The sequence below is a fragment of the Urtica dioica genome, chromosome 10, assembly GCF_054948205.1.
Source record: "Urtica dioica subsp. dioica isolate 48M chromosome 10, U.dioica_male_clone48M_v1_H2, whole genome shotgun sequence".
NCBI classification, from domain to species: Eukaryota; Viridiplantae; Streptophyta; class Magnoliopsida; order Rosales; family Urticaceae; genus Urtica; species Urtica dioica.
In genome coordinates this window covers 1,670,258-1,691,577 of record NC_142765.1, presented here as the reverse complement: position 1 = coordinate 1,691,577, position 21,320 = coordinate 1,670,258, and the positions used below count along the sequence as shown (strand labels likewise).

Genomic DNA, 21,320 nt, shown 5'->3' with positions numbered 1-21,320 from the left:
TCTCGACTGGAACATTGTCGTGTTTTGACCAAAGTCACAGCGAGATCTACAACATGTTGGTTAAGAAATGAGAGCTTCCCAGGCATAGTCTCTGGTTCTGAATAGAAGTGTTGAGCTAGAGTTTCTAGACCGGAATAAAGATGTAAATAAGAGCGACGATCCTTCTGAATCTCTAGTGCAACGTCGACGCTGGGAATGCTCTCTCATACACAAGAAACTGCTCAACTAGTGAACTTTGGAGGTAAACAATATATGGTTTCACATAATTTACCAGTATGTAATTTAAAACACTGGGCTATGAACATGGAATCCTTAAAAGACAGTGAATATAACAACGCTTTATAACATGTGTATAGAACTAACTTAAAAACAAAAAAAGCACAACCAGAAAAAGAAAAATAAATACCAACCAAACAAAACAGAAACACCCAAAATTGCTGATATCTATATCGGTAAAAAGATCATTCGGCCATGTTCATATCTCCATCTTCATCTTCTCCGAGGTCAAGATCGGCGAGCAACTCCTCGAGAGGGACCACCGGAAGATCACCGGCGTCTGTGACAGAGGCGACCTCGGAGGGCTCGTAATCGTCGTTGTGGTAAAGCGCAACGTTGAACCTCAAGTCCGGGTTCTCTTCGAGGTCCCTCAAGAACTGCTCGTACTCCGAGCTCACCTTCTCCGGATCGACCCGAGTCTTCTCGTCGACCTCCATGTTCAGCGACTTGAGCTTCCATGGCCGTTGACCCTTCCCTCGCCGCCTTCTCTGCCGCCTCTTCTCCTCGTAGCTCTTCTTCACCAGCACCGCATCTGGAAGAACCAGCCCTTTGTACTTTTCGAGCTCGTCGTCGTTCGGGTTCGCTCCGTAGAGGTCGTAGCCGAGCGCGTTGTCCCCGGGGTTCAGGATGTGCCCGAGGTGGGTCCGCACCGAGAAAATCGTGTCGTTTTTCCCGAAATCGGAGACCCGAGCTATCTGAGCATCGGCGAGAGCGTACTCGACACCTCCGACGACGATGGTTTCCCTCGAAATCTTCTCGATGTCGAGAACGATGTACTCGACGAGCTGGCGGCTCGTCAAAAACGACTTGAACGAGGATCGCCAGTACTGATCGGCGTCGAGAAAGCAGTGTCGGAGCGTGAACGGGTCGAGGAGAGCTATACTGTTCGTGACCTTCGTGCAGATCACGATGGGACCGATGTTTCCGAGCCCGTTCGAGACTTTCGGGGGGAGGCAAATGAGATCTTCGCGGCAGATCGGGGAGATTTCGACGGAGAATGTGTACTTGTAGTTGTACGTGCTGGACTTGACGTCGTGGGAGACGAGCTGTTTGTCGTGGCGGCTCTTCACGGGGGAGACTTTTCCGATGAACTCGAGGAATTTCACGGCGTGGCTTCGGTTGGAGAAGAAGAAATCGATTCCGGTGTCCATTTGGGTGATCTTGATGGCCGTGTTGGCAGCGCCGTGCTTTAGGATCATCTGCTCGATGTAGAAGAACGTCCTCCGGTGGGCCACGTGCTGCCGGAGCTGCACCGCCGCCACCCACTGGTCCGGGTTCGCCTGCAAGCACATCAAATGACCGTTTTAACCTCAAATCCTTTTCCTTTTCATTTCTCCCTCTTTTTTCTAATACAATAAACACCGAGTTGTGCCACTGAATTGTGATTTTTTTTTTCCTGATGGAGAAAAGACCTCAATATACTAAAAGTACGCCACTAATTCCGATGAACAAATATGCCTGCTGATCAAGTATGCCACTAATAGAGGAGATTATACAAAATTGCTAACTGATTAACAAAACAGCCAAAGTAATGTTGTCAAATAAAAATTTGTGACGTTTTATGTATAAACAATTTATTACAAGGTCACAAAAATTATTGACATCTGGTACTTGCACATTTATGCCTATTTCACTCATTTTAGACAAACTTTTTTTTTTTTGTAAATCCATTAATTGAAATTTCAATTGGCTATTAAGTCATGACACCTCAGGGCTATTTGACCTTAATCTGTTTTTTTTTATAACTAATTGATAAGCAAAATAGCTCAAATTTCAAATGTTCAGCAAGGTATTCCAAATTACGCCTTCAATTGACACCACGATTTATATGAGCAATTAACTATTTCCAAAAAAATTAATCACAGGATCACAATCCTAAATCCGTTTGACCTAATTTTTTTTTTTTTTTTCTGCGAAACACCTAAAAAAATGGCTGCTTTATAATCGGTAAAAATTAACCTAATTTGACCAACGAAAATCGTTGGAGGCGTACCTGGATGCGAGTACAGGACTCGCACATGTGATCATTCTGGACGTACTCGACGACGAAGGTCTGCTCGAGAACGGCGCCGTTTAGGACCTCCTTCTGGATCCGGAGGCGAACCTTGATCCGCTTCGAGTGCGGTTCGGTCCAGACGAACTCGGCGTGGACGAGCCTCACCTTCGTCAGATTCTTGAGCCGCTTCACGCAGAAGGTCAGAAGCTCCTTCGACTCCGGCGCCGCCTTCAGCCACGTCCGCGGCGGCTGGAGCCACTTCTCGCACTCCGGGCAGTGGCTCAGCGAGACGTGCTTCTGAAGCCCCTCCGTTATGTCGATCTCCGATCGGAGGCACTTCACGCACATGTTCGCCGCGTTCGGCGCCATCGGAATCCCGCACTTGCAGCACAGAACGCTTCCGATCGTCTGGTTCACCACGAACATGCCTCCCTCCGTCTCCATCGCCGCCATCGGAATCGACCAAGCCTCTCGAGACAAGGAAAACGAACAAGAACAAGAACAAGAACGAAAACCCTGAACTTCTAGGTTTGGAGAAGATATAGGGATGTTGAAACTATATATGAAAAGGCCCAATAAAGAAAAGCCTAAAATAAGAGGGAATTCCACAAATAACGTAGTTAAAGAATCGTGATTCTCTAAATATGTCCACTTCTCATATATTTCATATATTATATACGTCGGTTAATTTTATACATAAATAAACGGTGTTATACAAATATCCAATATGTAACAGGAATTAATTTTTTCACGTCAGATTCCGTAATTATATTTGAAACATAAAATGTTGACTAAATTGTAATGTAAAAGTTTTAAGTGGCCTAATCTGTTTTTTTTTTTAATTGAAACTAAAAACCACTAAAATTAATTGAAACCGTAAATACTACATGAAGTCAAGTAGAACTGTAGAACTATTAACAACGAGATAGAAAAAAAAAAGGCAAATTAGTAACGTAGCTATTTTGAAACGTGGTTTTTAGTTTTTAGCCCACGTTCGGTAAATTTTGTAATCTAGTCATTTACTGAAATTTACGACTATGAAATATCGAATATACCCTTAGTTAAAAAAACAGTAACAGAAGTTTGATTCAATAGGACTAAACTAAACTAAAAGACAGTAGCCAACGTTTGAAGAAATTTACACGCTTGGATTCCAATTTGAATACTTAAAAGGAAAATCGTTTATGAAATAATATATAAAAAGAAATAATAATTAATTTTAAAAATCAACAACGTCGTTGATTCAAATTTGAACGTTTAACCAGAATGAATATAGTATAAGAAACAAAATAAACATTGATTAATTTACCTAATCTCATGCGTGTAAAAGTGGCAATATTAATGATAACAAAAAATATTCAATAGGACTAAAACAAACCATTCAATAGGGCGAATAACGTGTATATTTGAAGGATGCCGAATAAATTTTTTTTTTTTTTTAAATGAAACAGTAGATCACGTGTATTAAATGCAAAATTTAGTTGATTACACTTGGCTACAAGTTTTGTTAACCAAATTCTAGTAGAAGATAATATAGTAATTAACTTCGTACATGATTAAGCCATGTCATCATTTTTTGCTAGAATATAAACTTGGACGAAATGTTGGTTAGATTGCAATATCAACGTTTCAAGTGGTTTAGTTCGACTAATTTTCTAAAAAAAAATGTAAAAACATGATATTATCGAAATATGAGAGAGACAAGATATTTTAACAAAATAAAAGCTTTCGAAATTAAGTAGCTCAAGATCTACATGCACAAAAATGTTTTTTTTTCTCACTTATGTGACGCTTTTCAGAAGAGATAAATTATTCGTTACAAAAATATCATTAACTTCGTTAAATACTCTCCAAATGAGTTTTTTTTTTTTTTTATTTATTTTTTATTTTTTATTTTTTATACGGGTTAGGTTTTACTCCGCATCAAGTTCTATGTCGGCCTCACAATTGTTAGTCAACTTGAGTTTAAATTTGTGTATGGTATTAATGAATATCAATCCATATTTAGCTCAACACTTTTGTGCACGTGGACCGGTTCAACACTAGTGCAACTATGTCGTGGTTTGAGTACTATCAACAACAAGTTGTGCAACACTTGTCTCATAAATGATATCGTGTCAAAAACAGCGAAAAATGATAGCTAAGCGAGAAATTTGCTTTCTGATTACTTAATTATGTGATAAATCTAAAGTATCCAACCTCTAAATTAAAAAAAAAAAAAAATCATTCCGTTTTGACATTGTTTATATATGATTTACAACGAAATCTTTAAAAAATAGAGAAATTGCTAAGAATCCAGTGTAATGTTTTTTCGATGAGTGAATTTGAGAAGGTAAAGTAGAAATTAATATAAAATATAAAATATCTTATAATTATGATAAAGTCGTCACAGTAAATAAACACGTTCAATAAAAAAATATTTATTTTTCAAATTTTTGAACAAAATATCAATGCGCAAATTATTAGATATCAGATTTTAATAGAAAATCTTTATATTTTGTATCTTATATATTTTGTATTTATAATTAGTTTTATTATATATGTAGTCCCCTAATTATATATAGTGCGTATATATACATATAGTATTAATATATACCGTGTGATATTCTGATATTCTACACACACATATATATATAATAGTAATATATATCGTACTACCATATATAGTAATAAGTTATATTAGTCATATATATATATATATATATATATATATATATATATATATGTAGTAATATTCTCAATATATTATAGATATCTTAGATTCTATATATATAGCTACGTTTAATTAGTATTAAGGTAGTAGAGACTATTTAATATTTTATTGTATTTAGTTTCTAGAATTAAATAAGTAGTAGTGTTTAGGGTTTTGTTATAAATCGCCTTTAGGCCTCTATGTATGTAATGGAAGATTTTGATGAATGAAAAAAGAGAGTTTTCTCCATTTTTTTTGTTTTCGGTATTTTTTTTACGACTCAACGAGTTCAAGACGGCCAGAATTTGGTATTCGTGTGTGAATCAACATATTTTAGGAAGAATCATTGGTTGTTTATCATTTCCACAACCCCCGCTACATCATAATTCCTAAAAAAAAAATACAATTACGTCTCGTTTGAAAAAAAAATGAAGCCCTTTTGAGGGATTTTTTTTTCAAAGTAGACAATAATCAATTCATCTATCTCCCTTTTCCTTGAGGCCATCATATTCATATTGAATAATAGAAAATTAAAGTTAAAAACATGGCAAACATGTAATTAACGGGAAAGCTATACAAATAGGCTAAATGTACGTGTAATAATCTGAAATATTCAATAATTAAATACTGAAATAAGCTTCAATAATTCTTTGGCCCAGCCAGCGAAACCTTATACATACTAGAGGCTTCTTAATTAATAATGAATAACAGTAATAAAAGCATTTCAATGATAGTTGGGATTTGTGGGTCATAGAATTTTCTTGTTAAAAGCATATGAATGAAGTGTGAAGATAAGATAAGAGACGACTGATGATATATAGTAACAACCTATTCGATAAAAGTTGACCCTATAAGAGCTTGAGATTGTTTATTTGAAGAGTTTCTTAATGAACAGTTTTATGCATCAAAAGCACAATAGGAGTTAGAAAAGAAAAATAAGATACAGAAATGAATATAAAGTAGTCTATGTGGACCCTTTGAAATCGTGGTGTACTTTCCAGCTAAGTTTGAGATTTGTATTGCAGAGAAAAAAGCACGAGATCTTCTTCACTAGATTGTTCTTGTGAATGTTATCATCATCAGTGGATTTCAGTTTAGATCTCAAATTTTCCAGCAGTACGTACTTTAGCTCTCTGACTTTTGTCGTTGGATATTGGAGTGTCAATAATTAAAAATGAAAGAGAAATTGTATACACAAATGTGTGTTATGGCATGCAATTAGGTTTATATAAGTGGATAGTATCAAAAATCTGACTTTTAAGTGTACTATGGGTTATATTATAGATTTTGTGATGTTTTTATTTTATTTTGATGGGTAAGATAGTTTTTTCTTTTGTTAATAATTTTATACTTACTATATGTTTTATTAAATTGTTCTTTAGTTAAAACTGTGAGCCAATGCACGTATTGCGGCTCGCTGCGAGCAATAAAATCGGAAATTTCATTCCGTGATTAAGAGTTAAAAACAACACTTCAAGCTAAATCAACCATATTACTTTTGACATGTAATGATCATATTTTGGGAGAATTAAAGCTCTTCTTGAACCCAAATCACCCATTATTTTCGAGAAATTTTCTCTTATGTCTTAAAAAAAATGTTATTCTTTTCAAAATGGGTGACGAAAGTGACCAATCGGTTGCGATGAGAAAGGTGAAAATGAGAAAGTAGGAAAAGATTGTTTGAGAGACGAGGTCGGAGACAAAAAGCTTGGTATCGAACGCAATGTGAAGTGTTGTAGGTCAGTCTCAAGGCTTCATCAACAGGCTCGAGTACAGGATTCTGCAGATGAGTTCAACCGTTGGATCATACCAGGCGATTGCTTGCGCAGGAAGCTATCAACGGCTGAGATCAACAGTTATGTTTTGTGTAGTTTTTCCGTATAAATAGAGGAGAATGAAGGTAGGGATTAATGTAACTTCATTCTCTTTTCAGTTTTAGAACAAACACTTGGGGAAACACTTTTGAGAGTCTAATTGTAAGGGAAACACAATTTGGGGAAAAGTGAGGACGAGTGTGTAATCTAAAACACCTGATAGTGATTTGATCTTCGTTGCTGGATGTAGGCACATTGCCGAACCAGGGTATATCGTGTGTTCACTGTTATTCCGCATTTTGATTTGATAGCGTGTTAGATCCTGGTCAGCGTATTGGTCAAGTTACGTCTGTGTTCTTGATTCATTACCGAGGTTTTCACTACAATTGGTATCAGAGCCATCACCATCAAATCTGTTTTTTGAACACGATGGGTCTCGCGAAGATGGAAATCGAACGCTTCAATGGCAAAGGAGATTTTGCTCTGTGGCGTCAGAGAATGAAGGCAATTCTTGTTCAGATGAAAATCTCCAAGGCGATCGATCCTGAAGCCAAACACGCTGAATCGGTCACGGCTGAAGACAAGGCAGAGATGAACGAGCTTGCATACAGCACGATCGTCCTGTATCTTGGAGACAAAGTTTTGCGAGAAGTCGCCAATGAGAAGACTGCCATTGGCGTGTGGGCGAAGCTTCAGAGCCTGTACATGAAGAAATCCCTATCGAGAAGGATCTATCTCAAGGGAATGCTTTTTGGATTCAAGATCCAAGAAGACAAGCCGATTGAAGACTATCTTGACGAATTCAATCGAATCGTCATCGATCTCGCCAATATCGGAGTCGATACTCCCGATGAAGACCAAGCGATCTTGATTCTAAACGCCTTGCCTCCCTCATATGCAAATTTCGTCGATGCTATGAAATATGGGCGATCCTCCATCACCGCAGAGGATGTTCAGTTGGCATTGAAAGCAAAGGCTCTTCAATCCAGAGGCGAGAAGAAATCTGCACCTGAAGGTCTTCTTGTTCGCGCTCAATCAGACAAGAAGTCAACCAAGAAGAAGAAAGGGAAGTCGAAGCCAGAAGATCAAGAGAAGCCCTTCGCATACAAGTGCTACAATTGTCACAAGGAGGGACATATGAAGAAGGATTGCCCTGAACTGAAGAAAGACAATGGAGCCTCTACCTCCAAGACTGGAAAAGCCGCTGTTGCTGAGAACGATGGCTACGACAGTGCTGAAGCCCTGATGGTCACCACCGATCGACCCAGTTCCGAGTGGATTCTCGACAGTGGGTGTTCTTTTCATATGACACCCAACAAGGAGTGGCTCGAGAACTACGCTGACTCAGATGGGATGGTTCTTCTTGGCAATGATAAACACTGTCCAGTAATTGGCACTGGTTCCGTGTCTCTCAAGAATCATCTGGGCAAGGTCAAGATTCTTCAAAATGTCAGGTATATCCCTGAACTGAAAAGAAATTTGATTTCTCTTGGAGTTTTGGAACAGGCAGGGTACAAATTTGCTAGTGAAAATGGAATCTTGACTGTTTCCAAGAATGGAAGAGCTGTACTACAAGGTGTTCGACGAAATGGCTTGTACTTCCTCACTGCACAAACAATAACTGGCCATACTGCTATTGTTTCAAGAGAAGAGAATTCAAGGTTGTGGCATCTCAGGCTGGGCCATGTCAGTGAAAGAGGTATGACAGAACTGGCCAAGCAAGGAGTCCTGGGTGATGAAAGGATCACTGCTTTGGGTTTCTGTGAAGAATGCGTCTATGGCAAGGCATGCAGGGCAAAGTTTGGCAAGGGAATCCACAGATCAGAGGCTATCTTGGACTATGTCCATACTGATCTCTGGGGTCCAGCAAGAGTCCCTTCTCATGGTGGCAGCAGGTATTATATGAGCATAGTGGATGACTACTCAAGAAGACTATGGGTTTATCTGCTCAAACAAAAGAATGAGGCTTTGGATTCTTTCAAGACCTGGAAGACCATGGTTGAGACTCAGACTGGAAAGAAAGTTAAGAAGCTAAGGTCTGATAATGGCTTAGAATTTTGCTCAGAACAGTTTGATAGCTTCTGCAGATTGAGTGGCATTCAAAGGCATCATACAGTTGCCAACACACCTCAACAGAATGGTCTTGCAGAGAGATTCAACAGGACTATCATGGAGAGGGTGAGATGCCTTCTGATACACGCCAAGCTTCCAAAGGCTTTCTGGGCAGAAGCTGTCAAGACTACAGCTTATCTGATCAATAGGTGTCCCTCTACAGCCATCAAGTTGAAGACTCCTATGCAGATGTGGTCTAACCATGAAACAGACTATAGCAAACTCAAGGTTTTTGGGTGTACTGCTTATGTGCACACCAAGCAAGGGAAGCTTGAGCCTAGAGCCTTGAAATATGTTTTCATAGGCTATCCAGATGGGGTAAAGGGGTACAGGCTATGGTGTCTTGAAACTGGGCACAGAAAGTTCATCATCAGCAGAGATGTGACTTTCAGAGAAGATGATTTCTGTGACAGAAAATCCCCTGGAGATCTTGACAGCCTTGCAGAGGAAGATGAAGCAAGCTCAGAGCACATTGCTCAGGTGGAGATATCTACTGATACTGCCACCCAACCTGTCAATGATCAAGTTGAAGAAGCTGTTGAAAATCATCTACAACACCCTGAGGGAGCTGAGGTGGAGCAGCATGATGAAGCTGCAGATCAACCTCAAGATGTTGAAGCTCATCTTGATGAAATAGAAGATCAGGTGAATGATGAGAGTGCTGGCAATCCATCTGACTACAACCTTGTGAGAGATAGAGCAAGAAGGACTCACAAACCAACTCAGAGGTTCGGTTATGACCTCACAGCCTTTGCCTTGTTGGTTGGGTCAGAGCTGCTTGAAGATGAACCAAGAACTTTCAAGCAAGCTTGTCTCAGTGAAAAGAGAGATCAGTGGCAATCAGCTATGTTAGAGGAGCTAAAGTCTTTGAAAGAGAATGAAACCTGGACTGTTGTTGATAAACCAGCACGCAAGAAGATTGTTGGCTCGAGATGGATATTCAAACTCAAGGAGGGGATTCCTGGAGTTGAAAAGCCACGTTATAAAGCCAGGCTTGTGGCAAAAGGTTTTTCTCAGCAGGAAGGTATTGATTACAACGAAATCTACTCGCCGGTGGTCAAACACAGGTCAATCCGTATCATTCTATCTATGGTTGCCATTTTTGATTTAGAACTGGAACAAATGGATGTTAAAACCGCTTTCTTGTATGGAGACCTGGATGAGACTATCTATATGCAACAACCTGAAGGTTTTGAGGTTGGAGACAAGACTGAGAAAGTTTGCTTGTTGCATAAGTCTCTCTACGGCCTCAAACAGTCACCTCGACAATGGTACCTCAAATTTGACACCTTCATGACTCAGAATGGTTTTGTGAGAAGCCAGTATGATTGGTGCGTGTACTTCAAGGATCTCAAGGCAGCTGGTTTCATCTATCTACTCTTGTATGTGGATGATATGTTGATTGTGAACAAGGAACAGTCAGAGATTCAGAAGCTGAAAACTCTCCTCAGTAAGCGTTTCCAGATGAAGGATCTTGGCCCTGATAAGGTGATCCTAGGAATGGAAATTGAGAGAGACAAGACTCAACGAAGGCTTGGGCTTTTTCAGAAGAGATATCTTACCAAGGTGCTGGAAAGGTTTGATATGAGTGAAGCCAAGCCAGTGAACACTCCCATAGCTCATCACTTCAAGCTATCAGTGAGTCAATGCCCTGAAACTGAAGAAGACAAAAGGTACATGCTCACTGTTCCTTATGCTAGCGCAGTGGGGAGCTTGATGTACTCTATGATATGTTCAAGACCAGATATAGGATATGCTATAAGTCTTGTCAGCAGATTTATGAGCAATCCTGGAAAGGCTCACTGGCAAGCTGTAAAATGGGTGTTGAGATATATTAGAGGATCACATGATACTGGCATTATCTATGGCTGCAACAACAGATCCTCAGAATTTCAGGTGGAGGGTTTTGTAGACTCAGACTATGCCGGGAGTCTGGACACCAGAAGATCTCTCACAGGATATCTGTTTACCATTGGAGGTGGTGTGATAAGTTGGAAGAGTAATCTCCAGCCAGTGGTCACTCTATCAACTACTGAAGCTGAGTATATTGCTGTCACAGAGGCAGTGAAGGAAGCAATCTGGCTGAAGGGTCTTGTAACTGAGCTTGGGTTCAATCAGAAGCAAGTTACAATTCACTGTGACAATCAGTCGGCAATTCACTTGTCAAAGCATCAAGTGTTTCATGAGAAGTCAAAACATATTGACATCAAGATGCACTTTGTGAGGGACATCATCAACTCAGGTGGAGTAAGCATAGAGAAGATCGGCACTGAAGATAATCCATCGGACATGCTCACGAAGTCAGTGCCTGGACACAAGTTTGCTCATTGTCTAGGACTGATCAACATGAGGAAGAAGATGGAGAAGACTGGTCCTTAGGGATCAGGAGAAGAAGATCACTTCACTAGATGAAGGTGTGTTCGTCTGAGGTGGAGAATTGTTGTAGGTCAGTCTCAAGGCTTCATCAACAGGCTCGAGTACAAGATTCTGCAGATGAGTTCAACCGTTGGATCATACCAGGCGATTGCTTGCGCAGGAAGCTATCAACGGCTGAGATCAACAGTTATGTTTTGTGTAGTTTTTCCGTATAAATAGAGGAGAATGAAGGTAGGGATTAATGTAACTTCATTCTCTTTTCAGTTTTAGAACAAACACTTGGGGAAACACTTTTGAGAGTCTAATTGTAAGGGAAACACAATTTGGGGAAAAGTGAGGACGAGTGTGTAATCTGAAACACCTGATAGTGATTTGATCTTCGTTGCTGGATGTAGGCACATTGCCGAACCAGGGTATATCGTGTGTTCACTGTTATTCCGCATTTTGATTTGATAGCGTGTTAGATCCTGGTTAGCGTATTGGTCAAGTTACGTCTGTGTTCTTGATTCATTACCGAGGTTTTCACTACATGAAGATTTTTCAAAATCGATACTAACATGATTCTGGTTTATTCCAATTGTAGAGGTTCAACGACTTAATTAATTGGTATTCATTTTAAATTACACCACCAGAACGAACTTTCAGTTGGTACTTTTGGACGGTGATTTCAAACCTTATATTTAAGTAGAGAATTGAAAGCTAACAGCGTAGGCAAAATTTGTGAAACCCTACATGTTTTCTCTACATTATCGATTGATGTTGCCTATGTTAAAAATCGTTTATCATTTAAGTATTACCTTATACTTTATGAAATTTATCAAACAAATGAAAAAAAAAAAAAAATGTAATCCTGTGGTTACTTTTATGATTCAACCGACAATGTGATTTTTGATGCGGTGTGTTTGGTTATTTTTAGCAAAACAAATATAGCAATATAAATTACTCTCAATCTTTTGAATAATGAGCTCCACACAATATCATATACTACAATCAAATCAAATCAAGTCAATTTTTTTTTCTTTTCACTATTATAATCAATGACTACCATCTTTTTTTTTTTTTTTTTTTGCAATTGTCATCACAGCTGTACTTGATTACACATTCTTGTTCACATTCCGGTATTCCTTATTCGATGTATAACGTGTTAAATATGAAATTGCTTTAATGGGTTATTCTCTTGCATAAATAAATTGAGTAAATAAAATGATATTAAGGCGATATTTGTTTTTCACGTTTGGCTTGAATAAAATATAAGTAATAGCGAAAATTATAAGATTTTTCCGTTTATCATTCTTATTATGTAAATATTTTATTTTTTTGTGTGAATTTTCTATTTTACCTTTATTTTAAACATTTGCATCTTCACCTAAATATATATTTTAAACATTTGCATCTTCACCTAAATATATCTTTAATATCACAAATATTTATTTATTTGTGGCATATTCGACGAAAATGAAACAGAGAGTAAATTTAGGTAGCAAGTTTTAAGTATAATCTAAATGATATCTACCATGTGAGATATTTTCAAGAATGATATCAAATATGAGTTTTTCAAAAAAAAAAAAAGTTATGCCTTTTTTTTTTTTTTTTTTAAAGTTATGTAATTTTGTTGGAATAAATTGTGTTTATTGATATTAAAGATAATTTAATATCAATTTAATGGCTCAAATGTGTTGAAAAACATAAAAAAATTATGAAGAAAATTGTTTGTGTTGTGGTTGATTTACATGAGTCCCACATGGAATGTGATTGAACAAATATATGAGCTTCTTTAGCTAATTTGTTAAAAAAATGTTTAGATTCTCAAGGGCGACTCTGTTTTGTAAAAGAGCAAGGGCTTAGTGAAGCCCAATTCCACCAAACGCGCGCCACCATCTGGTCGGGCTGAGTTGAGATCCTACATTTTTTTTTGTTGGTTTTTTTTAATTTTCAAGCTGATTTTTATAACCTCCGGAATTTGTTTAAATTAGGCCATTGAAGGCTATGGTTATGGTTGACGTTTTTGGCTTTAAGGCTGATTAAAAATGTTACGAATTGATGAGCATTACGAGCCATTAAATTGCAACGATTTTTTTCCATTTGGTTCAGACTTGTGCCTATAGAAGGCTGAACATTTTCTCATTCTAAGGAAGGAAAAAAGAGAGTCAAACCAATGGCTGAAAGGCAGAAGCTAAACACACGAATTTTTTTTTTCCCTCAATTCTCTCGGTATTGGTAGTAGTTTTCTGGCACATGTTTAAGTTTGCCGGAGTTGAACATGGTAGTGCTTTGTTCATTTCGTACATCGTTGTATCCTGGAAAACGGTTACTCATGTTTTTCAGCATCATGACAAAGTAATAATGTTTTATTAAGAAAATCGTCTAATAAGTCTCGACATTCCTCTTTTCCTTTTTTTACCGATTTATTAATGATATCCGATTTATTTATTTTAATTTGTATTTTATGTCTACGTTTTATGTTATTAGTTTTTTATTTTCATTTATTTAATATTATGTAATATGTCTATTATTTTTTCCGCTTATTATTAGCAATATGACTTACAAATTTTCTCACATTATACGTTGAAGAAATGGTTCTTATTTATTCCCGGGCGACTCGCCAATTGAAATCAAATTGTTTTAACTCTCAGAATCGCAGCCTTTTTTTTCTTTTTTCTTTTTTCTTTTTTCTTTTTTCGAGTGCAAATGTTAACGCAATGATATGATTGATATTCCAAAGGCCAAGTTGCATACAAAAAGAAATATGACTTTTTATTTATGTATTATTATTATTTTTTTGCCTAAATTATTTATTTATATGTGTGTATATATATATATATGTGTGTATATATATATATGTATATATATATATATATGTGTGTATATATATATATGTATATATATATATATATATATATATATATATATATATATATATATATGATCGTTGTGTAGCGTAGGACATAGATAGTCTGACAGTTGTATCAAGGGAACACATCTTCACTCGATTTGATTCACAGTTCACACACACATGTTGGGAATCTTTAGAACATAAAGATTAAAAGATAAAAATAAAAAAGGAGATTTCCTTTATTAAGAGATCCTCTCCTCTCAATGTGCATTAGATATTCGAGAAGGTGGCCCGAAAATTTCGAGTCAAAATCAGAAAGATAAAAAAAATAATCTCTTTAAAAAATAATGATAATAATCAACTTGGTTTAAAAAAAATATAATAATAATTATAATAAGATTGGTTTTGCTTTGCTTTTCTAAAAAGTCGGGGGTTGAGACACGTCATCCTCGCAACAAATCACAAACTCGGTTTTATTAAATTCATCACATACTAATTCATCGTGACAGTACATGTATTATGGCAGAAATAAAAAAAAATAACCAAGAAATTGATTTGTCAATCAAATGGCTTAATTAATAATATATAGATTACTATACACATATGAATTATGAACTACGTACGTAGTGTATATGTATGTACAACTTGGTGTCGTTTTTGTCACGAGGAAGAGTAAAAGTCTGTCGTTTGAAATATTCGGTGGCCCGGGGAGAACATGGCGAGAGGGTCGTAAGCCGATTTCCGGCGAGAAAAGGTCTCCCAGCGCGGGCCCCCAAAGTGGGCCCGCCACTGCTCTTGGGTCGAGAAGTGGGCCAAGTACTGCTTTGCGCCGAGATGAGCCTTTTCGCAGAAGTCGAGGATCTTCGAGTTTTGTGTCAAGATGTGGTCCAATCCGTCGGTCCCGTTGGACGAGGGCACGGCGGAAGCGAGGAACGCCACCAAGTAGAAGATCTCTCCTTCGGGGATCACCGCCGATGTTCTATTGTCCCACCTTTAAGTAAATAAATAAATGAATAATTAGTTATAAAAAAAATTTAATGACAATAAATAATACGTTTTATTTTGCACTTGACTTTCGTGTAATATTTTCAAGTATTTGTCCACTAATTTTATGAAGGATGTAATAAATTGGCGAAATCAAGAAAGTATTATTAGAGGTCGAGAAAAGGCGAGAAAAAAAAATGTTAATGAAAATTTTAGATAAAATTTAGAGAATTTCTCGAATTTCATCTTTTTAATTATAAAATTCTAGCTAAATATTTAAATTAAAACCATCGTGGCATTAATTTATGTCCTTTTAACGGATGTTATTATTCTTATTATCACTTTAACTTTATAAATTCGAAGATTTTTATTTATTTACTTTGATTTGTTGACGGGGTAGATGAGGACGGGTCCGTTGGCCGTGTTGGTTAGGATTTTTCCAAACACTTCGTTGGCAAATGTGTGGATTTTTGTGCTCGGTATCAACAAGTTGAGCCACGGGTGTGGAACGTCCCACAAGTCTTTCGCTCGCAGTTTCAACTCCGACACATGAACCCTATCCAAGAACTCAAAATATGTCACGTCCGACGCAAATAACGTCGACGGTATGTAGTTTAGCCCACCAAGCAACTCGTCGATCTCCTAACGTCAAAAAAACAACGCGTTAGAAATAAAAAAAATGGACATTATTAGGCTCTCTAAAGAAAAAAAAAATGTAGGGTTGAGAAAAGTAACATATAGGGCATAGTAGAAACAAGAAAAGAATAATTCAAGATATATATGTTATACCTGGTTCAGTCCGAAAGACTTGTCCGGGTCAAAGTGCTTGGCGAGTTCAAGGCAATATAGGGTTTTTTCATTGGAATCAAACTGGCTAGCCCGAACCGGGTCCCTCGGGTTGAACGAAGATCGCCAATTGTTCAAAAGCCCCGTCCGGTTTATGATCACAAATCCCTCGACGTAGTCAAACGTCTTCTCCGACGAAATCAACCGCTCTTGGTCCCGAGTAAACGACAAAAAGTCCGTGTACAAAACCCTTATCCACCTCACCTATTGTAAAAAATAAAAAAATTAAAGTCAATAAGAAGACATATTCTAAAACTATTCATAAGAAAGTATAGTCAACCTTTTTAATATCAAAAAAACTTTATAAACTTAATTTTTTGTTACCATAGAAGGTGCTGGCTCTAGGGATATCCTAGCCTTGGTTATGATCCCAAACTGTCCAAGCCCTCCAAGAACGCCATGAAACAAATCAGCATTCTTCTCCCTAGAACAATTCACAATCTCTCCTTTACCTACAAAAAAAAAAAAAAAACCCATACATACATGCATTTCAGTTTGTGCCCTAGTTCAATAACTTGGGCCACAAGAAACCCTAATTAACCCTCAAAAACTTACCGGTGACAACTTCGAGCCGGCGTACATTACTAATCTGTGGGCCATGTCTAAACGCTTGACCGCTGACCCCGGCGTTTGAGAGGGTCCCACCAACGGTGAGGTGGAGATAATCCGTCCACGATCTCGGGGCAAGGCCGTGGCGAAGAGTCTCCCTAAGGACGTTGACCCATAGCTCGCCTCCGGAGACGTCCACGTAGTCTTTGAAAACCCTAATCCCGCCGGAGATCTTGAGAGACTCCATGTTGACCACGATCCCTCCGCGGGCCTGAGATTGGCCCTGGAGGGAGTGCCCGTGGCCCCGGGCCGCGATTTTGAGGCCCGTCCCGGGACCCGCCTCCCACACGTGCTTCACGGCGAGTGCCACGTCAGCGACGGTCCTCGGGTGGAGGACCGCCGCGGGGAGGTGGTGGTAGCGGTTCCCGAAGTCAACCGCGGCGTGGTGGACTTTTTCGAACTCGAAACGGCCTTCCATGTCTAGGGCTTTGAGTGATGATGGTGAGAATAAGTGAGTGTTTTTGGCCAAGGAAAGGCTTGGTGAGAGAGTTATGAATAGTATTGATGATGATAATAGTAATAATAGTAGTGATGATGATATGTCTTTTTGTTTGTTAAGGAAGTTATAATAATTATTTGACATTTTAGTTTTAGCGTTGAGAGAGTGGTTGGAAGGAATGAGAGAGGAGTAAAGGGAAACGATATGAAATTGTTTAAGAAGAGTGAAGAAGAAAAGAAGAGTTGATGAAGGAATTTAAAGGAACGAAAATATAGAAGTTTTTCTTTTCTTTTTAGAACATTTTTTTTTTGGGTGACTGGGTCAACCAAACTCTTTTGCAGTCTCATGAGAATCCGTATGAAGACTGACTACTTTGGTGGAAAAGAATTTCCAGAAAATTAATTTTTATTTTTAGGTAAAGCCATCACATAATATTGACAAGTTGAATAATATTGAAAGGAAAAAAGAAAGATTGTGGAAATCTTTGTACTTTTTTGAAACAGTTGCAACCACAAACCCCACCTTTATTATTTCCATCAATAACACACACATATATGCATATGAGTATGTTTGTGAGTGAGTGAGATAAGAATGAATATAATTGACAACATATCATGTATGATAAAGATGATTTATTTCATATGATAAATGTGATATCATAGTTCCCATTATAGCAAAGAAGCAAACGGCATTAGGCCACAAATGGTTGTTAAATATTCCCTCCATACCCCTCAAAGCGTATCTCATGTCTCACACACATCACAGGATATGATGACGTGTCAGTTATTTTCTCCTTATTCTTACTTCTATTATTGTGCCATTGATTACCCATTGTTGTGGGAATATATATATGTAATAATATACACTCGTTGCTTAAGCTTAGGCTACCGTAGAGTGTGATTTTTTTAGTACGTGCATGGGGTCCACGTGGCACGTGAACGTAGCTGAACCAAGAGCGATACGATTGGTTTGTTTTGGGACCCTTTAAACTCTCGCTATGGCCAAATGGAATGGAAGGACTGAAAAGAGAAGAAAAAAAAGAGAAAAAGCTATCAATCTTTTATGTACTACAAACTCTGCTACGAATGATTCTCTTGTTGATATGTTATTTTCATGCCCGTTTGGTCTGTGTGAATGACTTGATACAATGGGTATATATATGTATGCTTATATTTGCTCTTTAAATGAGGGACCAAAACATGTTTTATTCGAAGAAGAACCAAATAAAAAATCTACAGGTTCTCTAGGAAGGATATCTATATGCTTTTGTGGTCGAATTACATGTTCGATTTTTTTTTTTTCTTCCAAAGACAATGGTAATGGCTTGGCTTTGAGGATTTAACACATTGAAAAAGAGAGCTGATACTACAAATATGATTATTAGAAGTGGGAGAGTTTAAAGTGACTAGTCGATTTTAATTAATCAAAGGTGATTTTTTTATCTTTATGCACTGATCGATATTTATAGAACATGTTCACAAGCTAATTTTTAATTTTTTTGGACAAATCGATTCTAGTGCATTTTGAAGCGCACTTTTAGAAGTAACTTTTGAGGTTTTAGAAGCAACAAAATTTCGTTTTTAAAAGTTGTATATGCATGTTGTAGTTTAATGCAAAAATCATGGTACTACATTATCTGGAAACCACACACAAAATCATGGTATAAACTTTGGGTGATAGATTTTTTTGTCACATTACTAGCCGAGTATTGTCGATTATTTTCTCTTTTCATAATGCATGTAGAAATGTGGAGGCTAAGTAGTTATTTTAAGCGACAAAAAATTTATCGTTGGTCTGAATTGAAATAGTAGTGGAATATAATTTTTATGATTATGCAAAAAAATTACAAAAATACACGCCTTGCGACATATTTATGTCTTTGTTGCTTAAAATTTTGTAGCGAATCGTTGGGATGTAGATTTTTACAACGCAAGAGTATTTATCAATTCTTCATAATGCATGTAATAATTTGAAGTTAATTAATTGTTTTCTTTTTAACTATGAAAGTATCTAATAGTATTTATTTGGGAACTAGTAGCTACATAAAATTTTCACTAGTTAGTAGGTAATTGAGATATATATATATATATATATATATATATATATATATATATATATATATATATATATATATATATATATATTAATATCGTTCTATTAGTACAATAACTTGTAGCCAATGGGAAACCAAAAAAAAAAAAAAAAAGACACAAAAAATCTGCTAAAGATTCGTTGAAAAAGAATAAATATTCTTGAAGGGCAAAGGAAATAAGAACACTTTGGAAGGCATGGTGACTTGTATTTGTCGCATAAAAACCACACTTTGTATGGCATGGTGACTTGTATTTGTCGCTTATGAGTGTGCCCTCATTATCAAGGCACACACAACTTAAATGCATATAATAATATAGATACACACACACACATATATATATATATATATATATATATATATATATTATTTGTCTCAATAATAAAGTCCTAAATTTTTTCATTCTAGTGTATTCACTATCACATTGCCAATATCAAAATTAGTGTGAAAGCTCTAGTATTAAAATGACTCATATATATATATATATATATATATATATATATATATATATATATATATATATATATATATTGGTGTGTTTAGTTGGGGTAATATTAATCACATTCTTAAGAATCTTAAAGATTACATTGTTTAGTGTGAGTTAATGTTAATTTTTTTTTTAAATGTGATTAATTAGATAATGAGATTAATTTATAATGGAATAATCCTAATACCACAAAAAAACGTGTTATTCTGATTATCACCTCATGAGAATCTTTATTTATTTATTTTATCTATATTGATATATGACGTACATGATGTTTTTTTAAAGCAGTGTGTGTGTGTGTGTGTGTGTGTATATATATATATATATATATATAATATTATACGTATTTATTTACATGTATAAAAGTAATTAAGTGCGTAGATAGATGTATATATTTATTATTAACTGAAATTTTATATGCGTATTACAAATTACATATATATATATATATATATATTATATTGTTAGTTAAATCTATCTATATATATATATATATATTACTAACTATATACTATATTTTTATACATGTATTATATTGTTCTTCAAGTTTTATATGTCAATTTTTTGTTCTCTCTATGTTTTGTGTTTTTTTACCCACATTTAATATATGTGTAATTTCAAATAATTAGTAACAGTTATTTTTTTCAAATCAATTATTTTCTTTGATTTGTATTTTAAATTTGATTTTTATTGATTTTATCAAATCCCTTTTATAAATTTATATAAGAATACATTTAGCTTATTTTTTTAAATAGACATTATGTTATTTTATGAGATCAAACACAATAAGATTCTCAAGAATGTTAAAAGATTAAATTTTATAACCAAACACTGTAATCCTATATTCTTGAAAATGTAATTACTTTAATGAGATTCTCAAGAATATAATTACATTTCATTACTTCAAATCAAACACCCCCTTATGTGATGATTAAAACCTAATTATTCTGTTACAAACAACAACGTATTCCTAAAAGATGACCTACCAAATTAGTAAAATAATAATACATATTGTGGGAACGATATTATGTTGAAGAGCACCACATATAAACATAATATGATGGTGAGATTATTCATGTCCTCTTCTATATTGTGGAAAGCATACTCATTATCAGTTTGATAATCTTAAAGATAGAGAAAACAGCCAATATATTAAAATAGAAACATGTGTCGTTTTGTAGGAGGGTTGATCATGAATTAATATCCCAACTTTCCCTTATATATAGTAATGTGAACGAGAAAAACCATTGATTAAATTCAATCGACATGTGGAGTACTGCCACGTGAGCACGCTGTGATTGGTCAGCCGGGAATCAAGGACCGTTCCCACTAAGCCAATAAAAACCTATGCGGATTTGCCACGTACATATTAGCCACCATGCAATTTGTAGAAACATAATAGTAATAATAAATCAATAAAGTTAATAAAATAAATATATTATAAACTGTGATAAGAGGGGTTGGTAGGGTGCAAAATTGATTTAGGATGCTCAATAACTCTACGAGATTATGATATATTTTTATAAATTTATCATGTTCCATAATCCATTTCCCCACCTTTATTATCTTAATGTATATTCCACTTAATTTAAGGAAAATTATTGCCCTGATTTTGTCCATTTCCACCTCAGATAAATATGTGTTTACAGCTACCAAAATGTCTTACATACTCATTTGTGTCATCACTAGATTAAAATATACATATTTTACAGGACTTTCTTACCACATATATATATATTATGAAAAAGAGATCAGTGAAAAGCA

At 36.1% G+C, this 21,320-nt stretch overlaps 2 protein-coding genes across 2 annotated transcripts; both read right to left on the bottom strand.

The window, feature by feature from the left end:
- Positions 1–241: 241 nt before the first annotated feature.
- NMD3 (nonsense-mediated mRNA decay NMD3 family protein) lies at positions 242–2,800 on the bottom strand. Its single transcript, XM_089628791.1, has 2 exons — positions 2,270–2,800; positions 242–1,556 (listed from the first exon to the last, which is right to left on the bottom strand). Exons 1-2 carry the CDS (start codon positions 2,723–2,725, stop codon positions 462–464), a joined length of 1,551 nt encoding a protein of 516 aa, XP_089484917.1. The 5' UTR covers positions 2,726–2,800; the 3' UTR covers positions 242–461.
- Positions 2,801–14,545: 11,745 nt separating this feature from the next.
- On the bottom strand, positions 14,546–17,196 carry LOC149382920 (cytokinin dehydrogenase 4-like). Its single transcript, XM_089629363.1, has 5 exons — positions 16,485–17,196; positions 16,254–16,381; positions 15,873–16,133; positions 15,463–15,725; positions 14,546–15,090 (listed from the first exon to the last, which is right to left on the bottom strand). The coding sequence occupies exons 1-5, from the start codon at positions 17,119–17,121 to the stop codon at positions 14,760–14,762; spliced, it is 1,620 nt and encodes a 539-aa protein (XP_089485489.1). The 5' UTR covers positions 17,122–17,196; the 3' UTR covers positions 14,546–14,759.
- Between the last annotated feature and the right edge of the window lie 4,124 nt (positions 17,197–21,320).